Source organism: Hyposmocoma kahamanoa, unplaced genomic scaffold, assembly GCF_003589595.1.
Source record: "Hyposmocoma kahamanoa isolate Upper Pololo Valley unplaced genomic scaffold, ASM358959v1 64, whole genome shotgun sequence".
Lineage (NCBI taxonomy): Eukaryota > Metazoa > Arthropoda > Insecta > Lepidoptera > Cosmopterigidae > Hyposmocoma > Hyposmocoma kahamanoa.
The window spans coordinates 16,891,025-16,906,288 of NW_020653852.1; the positions used below are offsets into that span (position 1 = coordinate 16,891,025).

The window sequence follows — 15,264 nt, forward strand, 5'->3', positions numbered from 1 at the left end:
TTTCAGAGCAAAAAATTATTTTTTACGAAGTTTACGCGCCTTCTGTATAAAAAAAAAGTATGAAAACCTGTGTGGCCAAGTACTTTAAAATAATATAGGTTTAATGAGGATTTCAAAATAGTATCATTTCTCATTGTATCTAATGTAACAATGAAATTATTGCTATTAATTTACAAAAGGAGTAAATTTTACTAAATAACTATGTTTGCAAAATTGGACCGTTTCTTGTCCTGAATTGTACCCGACCAATGGGGTTTAATAAAAAAAAAACATTATTAAACATAAATAAAACTTTATTTCTCATATTTACAGTAAATGTTCAAATTGTTTGCCACCGGCTCTGATGCAGGCTCTACATCGACGAATAAAAGCTCTATTAAGCAGCCGTGTATAGCGTCGTTCACAAATTTTTAATGCAGCCGCACGGACGCGTCTACGTAAGTCTTCCAAGGATCGGATCGGTTTGCTGTACTGTCGGTTCTTTAAGGCAGCCCCAATAAAAAAAAATCCAGTGGATTTAGATCCGGTGAACGCGGAGGCCATAAAATTGGCCCCATACGACCAATCCACCTATTTGGGTATGTCGCGTTTAAATATGCACGAACAGAAACAGCATAGTGCGCAGGACAGCCGTCATTTTGGAACCAATGGAATTCCATCAGCTCTTCAGGCACGTCTTTCATTAAATTAGGCAGATCATTTTGTAGGAACTCCAAATAACTTTGACCAGTAAGAGTATCCGGTAGTTCAAATGGTCCTATTAGTTTTCCATTTAATATTCCCGTCCAATAATTTATTTTAAATTGGTGCTGTGATCGGTCTTCCCGCATAAGATGGGGGTTTATCAATTGCCAGCTATGAAGGTTGTGTAAATTTAAGTAGCCGTCTCTTTTAAGTGTTGATTCATCGCTCCATAGAATTTTGTTAAAAAACTAGGGGTTTTCCTCTATCTTGCCCAGCATTTGTCGGCAAAAACGCAATCTTAAATTGTAATCTCTGGGTAGGGGAGTTTGCACGCGTGTGACATGGTATGGATAAAATTTATGTTTCTTTAAAATATCGTGCACAGTCGATTTTCCAATTTCCGTGTGTCGTTCTATTGCTCTCGTTGACGTGGAAGGATCTTGCCGAATTTCTTGAAGAACCATCTTTTCATATTCATCACGAAGTGCTCTTCCAGCGCTAATGTAACCAACACCACTACCAGGCATTCTTCCTTCTGAGTAACATTGGTGGACTCTTATAAATACGGCATTAGGTGGGAAACGTGCGTTAGGGTATCTTTCTCTGTAAAGAGATTCAGCTGCTCTTGAGCTGGTACCGCATTCCCCATAAATAATATGCATGTTTGCATATTCTTGTGGCGTATACTGAGTATGTGGCATTTTTAATCACAGACACAAAATTCTTGTTCAGTCCAGAAAAAAGCCAAGTCGTCGCAAATATCACCAAACAAACAAAGTCCAAATCAGTAAGCAAAACTATAGTCCAGTAAAATAGCCAGTTCGTAGTTGAACACTGATTGAAAGCAAATTGCAAAGGAACAGAAAACACGTGCAAAACCGAACAAATCGAATGATGCACCTGCAATTGAATCCTTTTCGTTTTTTTTCCCATTTGCTGTTAATTGTCACTCTTTGCCTCTGGTCCAACTCTGACCATTCTTATCATATGAACAAAAGACAGGCGGAATGTGGCTATCGTGCAGGTGGCAAATAACGGTCACACGTGGTACTTTAAAGACAACAATTGAAAAATTACTTTGATTGGATTTTTGCATAATTTTGCTGTAAATAAGTTTTAAATAAAGTTTTATTAATGCCTAATATTATTTTTTATCAAAACTCAATAGTCAAGAACAATTCAGGATAAGAAATGTTCCAATTTTGCAAACATAGTTTTTTAGTAAAATTTACTCCGTTTGCACATTAATAGCAATAATTTCATATTTACATTAGATACAATGAGAAATGATACCATTTTGGAATCCTCATTAAACCTATATTATTTTAAAGTACTTGGCCACACAGGTTTTCATACTTTTTTTTATGCAGAAGGCGCGTAAACTTCGTAAAAAATAATTTTTTTCTCTGAAAAATGAAGTTAAACTTTAAAAAAAATGTACATTACTTAGTCATACCATTTACTGCTTATCTAAGGACACAGTTAACGTAGAATATTATGACACCAAAAAACCAAATAAATTCATTCATTTGTAGTCATAGTGCACAAAAACCTAAAATAAGATAAAAATAATTAACTTTTAAGAATAAAAAAAAAAACATTCCTTAGGTACTACATGGGATAGATTTTTTTTGCATTTTTTTTGGAACAGTCTTAAGCTGTGCTATAAGCCATTTCAGTATGATACATTCATTACCGGACACCCTGTATAATAAGTACAGTCCCGTTTACGATGTATTTTGGCAGTCGCTGCACAAATATCGCATTAATATTATGTTAAACCTTTTTTCTTTCCCCAACTAGCTTGATGTTCTCCGAGACCCTTGTTCACTTGAGTTTATTGGTAAAGCTTGTATCACTTTTTTCTTTTTAAAAAATTTAAGTTACTCTTTTTAAATTCTACATAATTTACATTTACGTTGTTTTTGCAAGCCGTGTTCACTCATAAGTAGTTGTGCAATTTAGATAAGAACTTCACCGAATTGAATTAATAGTATGTTACATTGTAGTAACTGTAAGTGAACCAATGAACTATAAAAAAATGAGATCAGAACCAATTTAGGAAACTTTATTTCCCATATTAGTTCTTAGGTACTTGTTTTTTTTTAATGACACCAAGTGGCGGAACAAACAAGTCGTGCTACCGGGTGTAAGCGATATGCCTATCCGTAGCAGTTGCAGTGCCATTCAGAGCTTTAAATCGCAGTGATCTAATGGCTGCCGTACTCTAAGTAAAATTCGGCTAAGTGACAAAATATTTTTTTTTGAGATATTATAAAAACCATAACCCTGTTTTAGAATATTGAAATTGTTTTATCATATTTCGGCTATGCATCGTTAAGGTAAGTTCCGATAAGTCGAACACGTTAACCAAGTTTTTAAAAGAGGATTTTGTGCTCTTTAAAACTGATGTTTGATCATTTGTCACTTTGTTTTAGTTAGTGGACGGGCGATGGGCCCTGCCACTGCGCCCTTCACCCTGATGCATAAGTTGACAAGGCCCATGTGCCTGTAATTTCACCAAAACAACATTAAATTTAATAACATTAAACAGCATTAGGACAAATGCAATTACAAAAAACAATCAATGAGCTAATTTCTTGAATATTTTCACAAAATTTTAACTCAAACCGCTTTAAACGCTCTCCGTTTAACGCGTTCTTATTCAAAGCGTTCAAATGGAAATAATTTTCTATTGAGTTTAACCAGAAAACATCAAAGCAAATTATCTATCCGAAATATTTGCAAGAGGAAAGTTCTATATTGTATTGTATTTTAGATCATAACTACGTACTAGATAAGTAATTCGAGCCCCTTTGCATTTTCAGTATTAAACGCCCTAAACTTAAACAAACATTTAATTGACGAATAATTATTATCTAATTTTGAAACTGGTATAGGTACTAAACGTTATGATGTTTGAGAGCTTATAAGCTCTTATTGATAATTTAAATTAACAATACCGGGGAACATTTTTTCTTCGATCGATAATAATACTGTTTTTTTTAATTTATTTACGCTTTTGTTACACACAAAACATTATTTATTTAGATGTAAAAAGCCGCGGTAGCCTATTGACCTAGCGTCTCTCATGCAGAGGCTGTGGCTTCGGATCCGGGCTCGCACCTCTTAAGTTTATCGAAATTTATGTGGGAAATTTAATTTGAAATTTACGTGAGCATTTCGGTGAAGCAAAACATCGTGAGGCAATTTGCTCAGAAAACGTGTGAAGTCCAGAGTGGACTATGGCATAAACTATCGCCTGAGAGGAGACCCGTGCCTCGCAGTGGGAATTGTAAATGGGTTGGTGATATTTAGACGTACGAACTTCGACGTGTGACGCGACGTGGGTGTTCGGTATCCACGACATGCATACATGACACCCTTCTGTTTCACCCATTTTTATATTCTAGCCCTATAAGAATAAAAATACAAGGTGAGTCGAAATTCTAAGAGTATTTCAATGTCATATAACGCTGGAACCGAGCGTCTAAGTGTCGTATTCCTGAACTTTACTCAATGCTCAAGTCAGGACCTGAGTATGATTTCAAGCACTGAAAATCATACTCAAGTCCTTGTCATTAGGGTCGTATTTCCAGTGCTTGAAATCATACTCAAGTCTGCTCAACTTCTGACTTGAGACCTGGTATATGATCCTTAGTATGGCGATAATCCTGACTTTTTCCTTGCATTGTCACTGTTGATGAAACGTGGATTCGGCAGCAGGATCCTAAATCAGAACCAAATTAAAGTTTAAGGAGACTGATATCATGACTGTGGCATCACAGTACATTTAGTCAAATATTTTATATGCCCGTAAAAAGATACATAATTTCAATAAGAAAGAAGATATCCATAATATTAAACTTAGAGCTAAGTCCAAACTCATGGTACCACGATTTCGTTTAACTAAACGACTCTTTTATGGGGAACTGTATACGATCTTACAATAAGATTCCGGAGCATATATTAAGTTTATCGTTTCCTAAGTTCAAAAACAGTTTAAAAAATATTTTGATCGAAGAGTCATATAACAAAATTGAAGACTACGTGTTAGATAAAGATGTATGGCAAGACGACACGACTGCAGATTCCACTCAAATTTGATTCAAAGTGTATTCCATAGCATTTAAGTTTATTTGAAAAGAGCAATCCCTAGAGTTTCTTACTCGTTCTTCTCAGGGAACTCAGCGTAGTGAAAGAGCAGTAGGTTAATGAAATGTAACGTTTTCAAGTGTAAATTTATTTTACCTATGGAATAAATGATCTTTGACTTTGAGTAATTTTAATAGCATAATGCCAAACATACACAAATACACAGAACAGATATACAAACATAAGCTACTTCATAAAGCCTGCGCCCCGAGATTGCGTTTCAAACATCCTCAAAAAACATTTATGTCTAAAAATTGGTAGTGTTTGAGACAGCAGTGTCCGTTATTATAGACAACGTGAAACAACAGACTTTGTTTATTTTTTTTTAACTCTGCCAAACCTAGCTTTATTCAGGGTAATATTTCTTTAGGTAGAAACATAGTAATAAATAAAAATTAAATAGCCAGGGCTGGTACCTGTAAAGTACCTAACTACCTACCTAACCTAACTGGGTGACGAAATACTTAAGATTTCTCATAGATGGCGCTACGGCTAAAAAGTCGTTGATAAAACCAAATACAAAGACACGACAACAAACACAGAAAAAATCATGAGGTCCGCTGGTTCGTTCCGTGGCTTAGCTGGTATAGCGTCTACCACGGTATGCTAGAAGACGGTTCGAATCCGGCCGGATCGAAGGAATTTTCTGAGTATTCGATCTTTGTATTAATAATTATTTAATAAATTTGGATCTGTTTTAGATATAAAAGAGGCAACTCCACACAATACCCACCGTGCAATCCTCTGGATTTTCATTACTAAGGATACACATTATGATTGAAGTGTATATCTAACTATTGACTATGAATGAACTAACTCGATACATGAGTAACGAGTTAGGTCATTGTGACTTTCAAGCGAATCGATTCAATATTGTAATAATACACATCACATTTTGTAATAATATTAAAACTTGATTTACAATAAATATTTAGTTGTAAATAGTTTTTGCCCTCCATTTCGGGCATTAAAGGGTTTATCCCGATTTGTTCAGGTTTGGTATTCTTTGAAATAAAAATTGATATTTTTCTACATAACTCAGTATATGTCACAACAGAACACGTATTTACTCCGTAGCACACAAGTCGCCATGATACAATATTATCTTACCATAGATACAAAACTGTAAAGAATGCAAATGATATAAACTTATTCAGGCTATGTAGAATTTTTGTCCTCAACAAAATCGTTGTTAAAACCCGGGCGCTTGCTTATCTTTGGAAATAAACATTTAAAAATAGGTCAATAAAGTCATACGAAATCAATTTTAAAATGAAACTGTTCAACATTCGCTTTAATGTATTCTTAAAGGCTTTTGCTGAATTTCTGCGTTTTATTAACGACCTCTTTGAATAAATCTCCGTGTGGATAAAAATCGCTTTCTTTTGTTGACAATGTAGACAACTTAATGTTTCGATATCGTTAAAATGTATTCTTTTTGTTAAATACAGTTTTACAAAACTTCATCATCATCAACCCATTTATACGTCCCACTGCTGGACACGGGTCTCCTCTCAAGCTCTCTCTCTCTCTCCCTGCCTCTCTCGAAAAGTTGTCATTTTGCAGATGAGACCTTATTACACCAAGGATACGAAATTATTTTAATGTATGTCTCATAGATATAGAAAAAAAGGGGTATGTGTGCAGTTGAATTTAGTTAGGTGATTCAACAGTATGCGTGACCAACACAAATACTTTAGAAAATGAATAACGTGAAAATTTAGATAAATGAAAAAATCTCGGGAGTTTATGAGATTTTTTTTCAATTTGGGACGCAGATTAAAAAAAGGGTCCCTTTTGGATAACCTACAAGCATAATCCGATTTGTAGCGATGGGTTGAAAATGGAACCCTATGTTCATACACTGTGGTGTGCATGGCGTGCGATCAGATTAATCTAAATACCATTGCCGTTTGTGCGTAAATAAACCTTCCGTCCCAAAAAGACTACATTCACTAGAGCAGCATCATGAACTCAGACAATCAACCAGCTGCAAAACACAGTTCCCGCACTGGCCTCAGTTTCTCAAACATCGAGAATTGTGGAGAACTGTCCCGTATCTTTCAACATAAGTTTTGTTTATATTGGTTATACGGGAAGGACATTATAACCTGTGGAAGCACAGGGACCTTAGAAGTTCAAGTCCTAACAAGGTCAGGTTGTCACGGACTCATCATCATCCGTTTCTCATAAGATTTGAGTGGCCCTAGGTGCACTTTTAGTACCTTCCCTATTTTCCAGATCGAAGCCGGAGCTGTTGGCACGCTCACTTCCGGTTAGCATTACACAACTAATAAAGATATATTTGTGGAGAACTTTCTGACAGTCCTAAATAGAGTAGCACTAGGGTTTCTTTTGAAATAATTCGTCCAGGGAAGTACTGCCATGTTATCTATTTCTGCCGCCAGTTCCGGACATGAGACTTACTTATGTCTCAGGGTGATGGGCGCATTGGCAGTACCCCTCAGATCTTTACTATTTGAAGCTCTGAGTGGCAACTGTTATGGACAGGCGTACATCGTATCATAAAAAAATACTCTTGAGGTTAGGAACAAAGCGGTAAGTATTAATATACATTCTTTGAATATCATTATATGTTTTAACACTATGGTATTCACATATGTTTTGATAAAATTCTCCACTGGTTGGTATTATTCTTGATACAAAAATGTAACAATACAAAGAAAAATTCCGTCGTGCTGTCACACCGGAGCCACTGCTCTTTCCAACTGAGCTACATATCGTGTGTCCAGTCAGATCGAAGGAATTTTTCTATGTGTTGTTCGATCTTTGTATCTATAACAAAGAGGCGTTAAGCTCCGTTAATCACCATTCCCTCATCAAGGATGACGAAGCATCAGATGAGCTAACAAAGAACTAAGAAAGCTTTCTTCGGTTCTAAAGCGACCATCGGAACACCGCCTGACTAAAGTAAGTTATGTAAAAAGTCATGGAACATAAGTTGTTGTTTATGATATTTGTAATGGACTCCTACGAGGTTGATGGTATTTTATAAATAACCCTATATCATCGAGTATATAATCAGAAATAGGGTCGAAATAAGGTCCATCCATCCCTACTCATTAGGTAAATGGGCCTTATATCACTTTTAAATATCAACTCTCGTTTGCGCTGAAATCACAAATTAGAAAGCTGAAATAGTACAGCGCCATCAGCTGACCTGTGTGTACATCTCCGTATATTCCAAAAATATTATGTATTTATTGTAATAAAGATAATATCTCTAACAAAGGTGGGCTGTTCCATTCGGTGGAGTTGGAAAAACAGCAAATCATCTAATTACAAAACAAACGGAATCACATTTCGTCGGCAATTAATCATTAAATATGTAATTTTTAAATTTTTGTCTATTAAAGCAAAGCTCAAGTTAAACTGGTAAATAAGAAACAATTGACAACACCCGTAATAATTTGGCAGAACAGTTTTTAAACAAATTAAATGACATTTCATCTCTATCTGGTTATAATCGATGCTCTGCATAGTACTAAATTTGAATGCGATATTTTAATTACAATGTACACTGGATGTTTACCTAATCACAGGAATAATATGTTGTGGATGGTAGTAATATTTTCGTACCTCTACGTATTACATATATTTTTGGATAATACTCTTGTACACAATATTGATTTACTACGTGTAGAAATAACATTACCTCCTATGCAAACAATTATCAATTATGTTTATAAAACAAAATAAAATCAGTCAATCTTACCATAAGATCGGCAACAGCTAAATGCATTAACAGCACATCTAATCTACTGGCTCTCTTCGCTCGTCTTCTCCTGACGAGCTGCGTCAACACTGTCAGGTTTCCAGTCGCACTGATCACCATTAAAACACTATATACTATTATAGAAACTACATGTCCATGATTAAACTTCATAAACGCTGGTATTTCATCCGTCTCATTTAAATGAGTCCAGTTCTTTTGATGCGCTCCCCCGGGACCGGATACTTTTTCATCTATATCCATTTTTGTTTTTAATTAGCTTGTGTCATTTTGTATGCAATAGGATTTGTATTTATGAGCTTCGTGAATACATTGTTACCTGAAACAAAAGAATATATAATGTAACTCTATATATTTTTAAATATGACGTGTAAGGTGCAAATTTAATACGTGCAATAATAATAAGACATTTATTCACTCTCATAAAAGGAAGTTTGTATAATTCCATATTGATTATTATTTAAATTAAGCTACAAGTCAATAACTACCTTAATGCTCTGGCTACACAGTTCGGCCGCGGAAGCGTTCCGGGCGCGGGAATTTTTGTAATGTTCGAGTTTATATGAACCCTGCCCCTGCCACACTGAAACGCGTCCCGTCTGTCGGCCGACGCGGCCGGAACGCTTTCGCGGCCACTTGTGTGGCCTGTACATAAGCGCGAGACTGGAGACCATATTAGAAACTAGACCTGTGTTACAGATACAACTATTCGCTTAGTATAATAAAGCCACATCCGCCAAACGACAACTTTTCAGGAGAGCGATTACTTCTTATGGGTAACTTTTTTTATTATACCAAGTGACGGGACGAACAAGTCATATGCTTGGTGGTAAACTCAGAGCTTTAAATCGCAAAGATCTTACTGGCACTGCCACTGCGTCCGTCACCCTGAGACATAAGTTGACAAGTCCCATGTGCCTGTAATTTCACTAGAAACCTTTCCCTTCCAAACCGGAATGCAGTAATGCTCACATGGTGGCAGTACTTCCCTGGACGAAGTCGTTCACAAGAAGCTCTACTGCTACTACGTAATTAGTTTCATGTAAGTACTTCGCATTGTTTTTATGACTTTCGAGTGCTTAAAGCAGTTTTTACGTATAATCACATGTGACTTTATTATAGTTTCGTACGTACTATGTTTTTTTTTGTTATATGTTGAGTGTGTGCCTTATAATAGAAGTGCTAGTAGCTGGAAGATTTAAAGATCTGAGGTATACTGCAATGTTATGGACAGGCATGTAGCTTACTAACCCACTTAATATTATAAAAAATAAAAAAAGATGTAAGGTAACAAGCGTGTAAATACGTAAAAAGCTTGACAGGAAAATAGATCGCTGTTAAAGGTCGGCCAGCTACACATTCCATATTTAAATTTATTACTCCATTTAGGCGATACAAATATCATAGATAACATAATTATAGGTCCTTATTAATTGGTACCCTATAAGGACACTGGCACTGTAAAGAAGGGCAGAGGGCACTAATTTTTTAATAAATATATACAAGGTGTAAATTTGAGACGGGGCAGCTAACCAGCTACCTTAATCGTTGTAGTTACAGGAAAACGGTTTTAGAAGACTATCCATGAATTTCGAAGATATTTTGATTGGCAATCACAGATTTTGCATAAATGGTACAGTCAGCAAGATAAAAGGCAATTTTTACAATACTTTTTTTATGCCATTCGATCCGGTCTCTGGTAAGGATCAATAATAGCCTCTATGAGACCAACTGAGGTAAGTGTACTTGAAATATCAGAAATCGCAAAAAACTTTTTACCATACATTTTGTAGGGACATATTTAGTAATCAGTTATTCCAGGTAGTTAAGGAAACTAACAAATTGGCAACGTATTATGTATATTTTAATCTTGAGACTTTAAATGGGTGACGCCAGTAGAAAGGATTTGTTTTTTACAATTCCATATGACGAGGGTACCAAATCTACCTAGTCAGGATTAATATACATGAGGATCGGGTGGTGTTGACATTCCAACGTACGCCAAAAGTCTTTTGTTATCGCACACTTGAAATAACAGCACCCAAAGTTTTGTTTTCTCAGCTCTTTGATTCATTTTAACTTCATTTACGGACCAAAATCAAGTAAATGATATAGTAGGGATGGTGCAGTGGCGACGCGTTCATATAACTCGATTTCCACCGGCTTGCCTAAAATATTCCACGTATTATAAAATACTACATTTTGTGCTAAATTTTAAGTGTAGAATATGTTAACCAGTGAAACGAAGTGTACTAGCGCCTTGTGTGCTCATAAGTTGTGTTTAAGTGTCGCCAAAGCGCCATTTTTTTTAAGGTAGTTTTTTAAGGCTTTACTAACGACAATATTCACGTCTCGCCACTGGTATGGCGTTTTGATGAAAAATTGTATAGTGTTCTTTTATGTATCTATATCAACTTTCTGACAATGTTTCAACAAAATTTCATCGGCATTTAAAATTACAGCTTTTTGTGAATTAAGGTTCCTGGAGACCCTAGAGAGAGCGGTGAGGAGGGCAGCTCCGGCGCCGGTGTTGGTGATGGGGGACCTCAACGCCAAGAGCGCTGCGTGGGGTTCCCCGGTCAGCAATGCCAGGGGGCCAGAGTTGGAGAATTGGGTGGCAACCTTAGGGCTAGTCATCCTCAACCGGGGCCATGCCAACACGTGCATTCGGCGAAATGGGGGGTCAATCGTGGACGTCACGTTTGCGGCCCCCTCACTAGCGGCGCGAGTATCCGGTTGGCAGGTCCTGGAGGACGAGGAGACCCTCTCCGGTACATACGGATGAGGGAGGGTACGTATGGGAATACGCCGCCCACGACGGCCGCCACGGCAACGTCAACGTCAACACGGCCCCCGGGCGGGGGGACTTTTCCAAAGGGGCTATGAGCTTGCAGAGGAAGCAGCCATGGGCCAGGCGTGGTGCCCACCGGCCACCGTCGACGTGGAGGACCATCTGCGAGAGGGCCATGTATAGGGCAAAAGGGATCCCGGGAAAAAAGAGTGTGAACTGGTGGACCGGAGAGATTGGGGACACCGCACCGCCAGTACCATGACCGATGCCATCGAATGCGTCACACCCGGAGTGAGGAGAGAAGGCTCCACAGCGCCTTCAGGGCGCGAGTCAGGCCCTGAAGGTCGCGATAGGACGGGCCAGGGACTCTGCGAAAGAGGAGTTCTTGGCCACGCTGGACGTGGACCCACGGGGGAGGCCGTACAAACTTGTGCGCAACAAAATGTACGGTGCATCCCCCAAGGAGTAATTGGAGCTGGATCTCCTCAACTGGGTGGTGGAGGGTCTCTTCCTCGAACCGCAGCCCTTCACCCCACCGGCCATGGTGGGGTGAAGACAAAGGAACCCCCCCCCGGAAATCACTGAGGGAAGATGGAGTGGGCGGTGGGGCGGTTGCGGGGGCGGAAGAAGGCCCCTGGCACGGACAGGGTGCCAGAACAAGTTCTCCGCATCGCCCTGAAGCATCTCGGGACGCGCCTCAAGCAAATCATGGACGACTGCTTGAGGACGGGGTTGTTCCCGAGATGCTGGAAGGAGGGAAGGCTCGTCCTGATACCCAAGTCGGGCTGACCTGCGGACTCCCCCTCGGGGTTCAGACCCCACGTTCTACTGGACGAGGTGGCGAAGATCCTGGAGCGAATTATCGCCTCCAGGATCAACGAACACCTGAGGGGGACAGGCCCCGATGTGTCACAGCGGCAGTACCGGTTCAGGGCTGGACTCTCCACCTTGAACGCCCTGGAGTCGCTGCGACACATCGTAGACGGATGTGGCCGTCTTCGGCGGGAGAGGTAGAGGTTGAGCGGTGCCGGTGGGCGCCCACATCTCCATCGCGGGAATATCAGTCCCGGTCAGGTCCTGAAATACCTGGGTCTTGTCCTGGACCGGCGATGGAACTTCGGGGAGCATTTCCGGCAGCTTGCTCAACTTGGCACGGTTGCTTCGGTCACTACCTGCACAAGGTGGCGAGGAGGGAACCGTCCCCGTCGTACCACGAGTGCGGCGCTGCGGATGATACCACGCAGCACACCCTAGAGGTGTGCAGCCGGTGGGATGAGCAGCGCCGTACTCCGACGGGGACCATAGGGCAGGACCTCTCGCTGTCGGGCGTGATTGCCGCCATGCTCGGCAGGACGGAGTCCTGAGAGGCGGAGAGGTTAGGCCCTCCTTTTGCGGAGAGGTTATGTCGCAAAAGGAGGCTGCGGAGAGGGTGCGCGAGGATGCGGCGGACGCGCACCTGCTTCGGCGTAGACGTACGGGGAGAAGGCGAGTTCGTCCAGGGAAATACTGCCACCTTACCTATTTCTGCCGCCAAGCAGTAATATGAGCATTCCAATTTTGAAGGGTCAGGGTGCTGATGAAATTACAGGCACTTGGAACTTCTCAACTTCTGTCTCAGGGTAACTTAGATCTTTGTGATTTAAAGCTTTGAGTGGCACTGCAACTATTATGGACAAGCGTGTCGCTTACCACCAGGCGCGCGTTTTGTTCATCCCGTCATTTAGTGTCTTAAAGGATTTTGATGACGTCATTATTCATAATTGCAACTACAGTTGTATTAATTGGTGTTGTTATTTGTCGGTTGGAATTGGTATCGATTTTCCAATTACTGACAGGGATGTCACGTTCAAATCGTTGTTAAGATTATAACTAAGTTTCTGTCCGAGACCAAATAACATAAAATTGGGTTCGAACGTTCGAAAGTTTCGACGGTTCTCAGAAGTCTGCACTGTAGGGTATTTGACAAATAATGGAAAGGAAATACTTTGCATTAGTATTAAAGAATAAACGCGATTGACGATCGAATTTATTTATTTACTCATTTATTGCAATGTCACACTTAAATTATTTTAGGTACAATGATTTGTAAATGTAAATATGACAGCCTCTAAGGGCATAGCAAAGTGATAAGGGCACTTACTCATTATAAAAGTAATAAAGTAGATGTGATCATATTGATTAAATCAATACAATTATATATACATAACATAAGTTGCGAAGGAACGAAGTATTTGAAATTAATCACATAATACATTATATTTTGTCATTGAAAATTATTTAATATTTTGGATGATGGCATAATGTCATGTCAGTCAATGTACTCGAGTAATCTATGGTATATATATGCACAGCATACATACATTCAATAAGAGTAGAGTACAACAACATCTTCAGGATGCTGTTAGGACTGCCACGGCACTGCAGTGCATCAGGCATGTTTGTCGAAGCGCGAACAGATTATTTAGGTTATTATTAGATTAGTATTCTGTGGTAGGTCAATGCCATTAGGCGAAAAAAGGTGTCGAGACGACAAAGAGAGTGCATGAGTGTCAAGGGCATCCTGAAGACGTTTGCCCATCGTTTTGACTGTTCTGAAATTAAGTAATAATTTGTGCATTTTCTGAATTTTAATATTTTAAATTTTATAATCAAATTTTCAAAACTCATTGTTATCATACTAACATAGTTCTAAGGTTTTCTTGTGTAACTAATACCTTTACTTATGGGCTCCTGCCTGAAATAAATGGTTTATGTTTATTATTGTAATGAAAGAATTACTCGACTTTTCCGTTCGGCACGTTCGATAATAATGTGACAATCCTACTCTGACAGTGACGTGTAGGCATCGACGCGCTGAAAATACGGGAGTTATAATACTTGTGCGAAGTGAGCTTAATAAAGAAAAAAACTGTCAATTACCCTATTGTATGATATTTAATTAGAAAACTTTGCCGTCACGTTTTGAAATGTAGTTAAAAGTTTGTTTACCCTATTGACATTTCGTTTTGAATACAGATGACCGTTGAAACTGTGTGAGACTTTATAGGGTTAATTCAACTTAATTTTCTACGATATTCATTTAAATTTCAATTAATTTTATAAAAATTTATAAGAGAGCTAATTCTATACCACTCCATAAATTCAGGCCTCACTTTGAAAAAGTTGTGAACCGCTAATGTGCCGTGACCAGGTTCACGGCAATAAAATAGAACACCCCGGTCCACATAAATTATTTCATAAGTAAAGTCGAAAGAAAAAAGAAAGGCTGTAACAAGAAAAGCGTATAAAAAACAGGTACAACGCTAGAAAACACTCCCTACTTAAGCACTAAAAACGTGAGACAGACTTACCCCGAAAGGGCCAAGTTATATAATTTATTAGGTTTTTTTTTTAATAATAAAATATCTTTATTTATCTCCATAACACAATACAAAGAAACGTTACAATTACAGTAAATATACATTATTACGTAAGCTTAGAGTAATGTATTCTGGGAGACTGGAGCCCAAACTAAGCAGAGCTTGTAATATGGGTCTCCAGGCACCCAACCCCTAGGATAGGAGGAGGAAGTGAGTGTGTCTGAGTGCATGAGTGAGTGTGTGCCTGAGAGTGTGAGTGCTTGTGTGTCTGTTTGTGTGCGTGTGTATTTGTGAGTGTGGAAGTGTGAGGTTATTTGACGACTTTTAGTAGATTTTTCAGTCTCATCGTAGTTAAGGAGCAAGAGATATCTGGTCAATTTTAGTTTGCATTCGTATTTGGAGAGTTCACAAAAAGGGGATATATTATTTAATTTATTATATAAGAAAAAAAAAGTTATAATGTAATAAACAAAAGTTTTGGTATTAAAAATAGCACATGATTTAGATTGGGAACTGATAAA

The 15,264-nt window shown here is 38.7% G+C and overlaps 1 protein-coding gene across 1 annotated transcript in view; it reads right to left on the reverse strand.

Moving 5' to 3' along the window:
* Positions 1-11,230, reverse strand: part of LOC113230912 (putative gonadotropin-releasing hormone II receptor) — a 40,700-nt gene extending 29,470 nt beyond the window's left edge. The window contains exons 1-2 of the mRNA XM_026465021.1: positions 11,054-11,230; positions 8,623-8,684 (exon numbers count right to left, since the gene is read on the reverse strand). Of these exons, the coding sequence (XP_026320806.1) occupies positions 8,623-8,684; positions 11,054-11,230 (239 nt within the window). The remainder of the gene's footprint in view (positions 1-8,622; positions 8,685-11,053) is intronic.
* Positions 11,231-15,264: the final 4,034 nt, after the last annotated feature.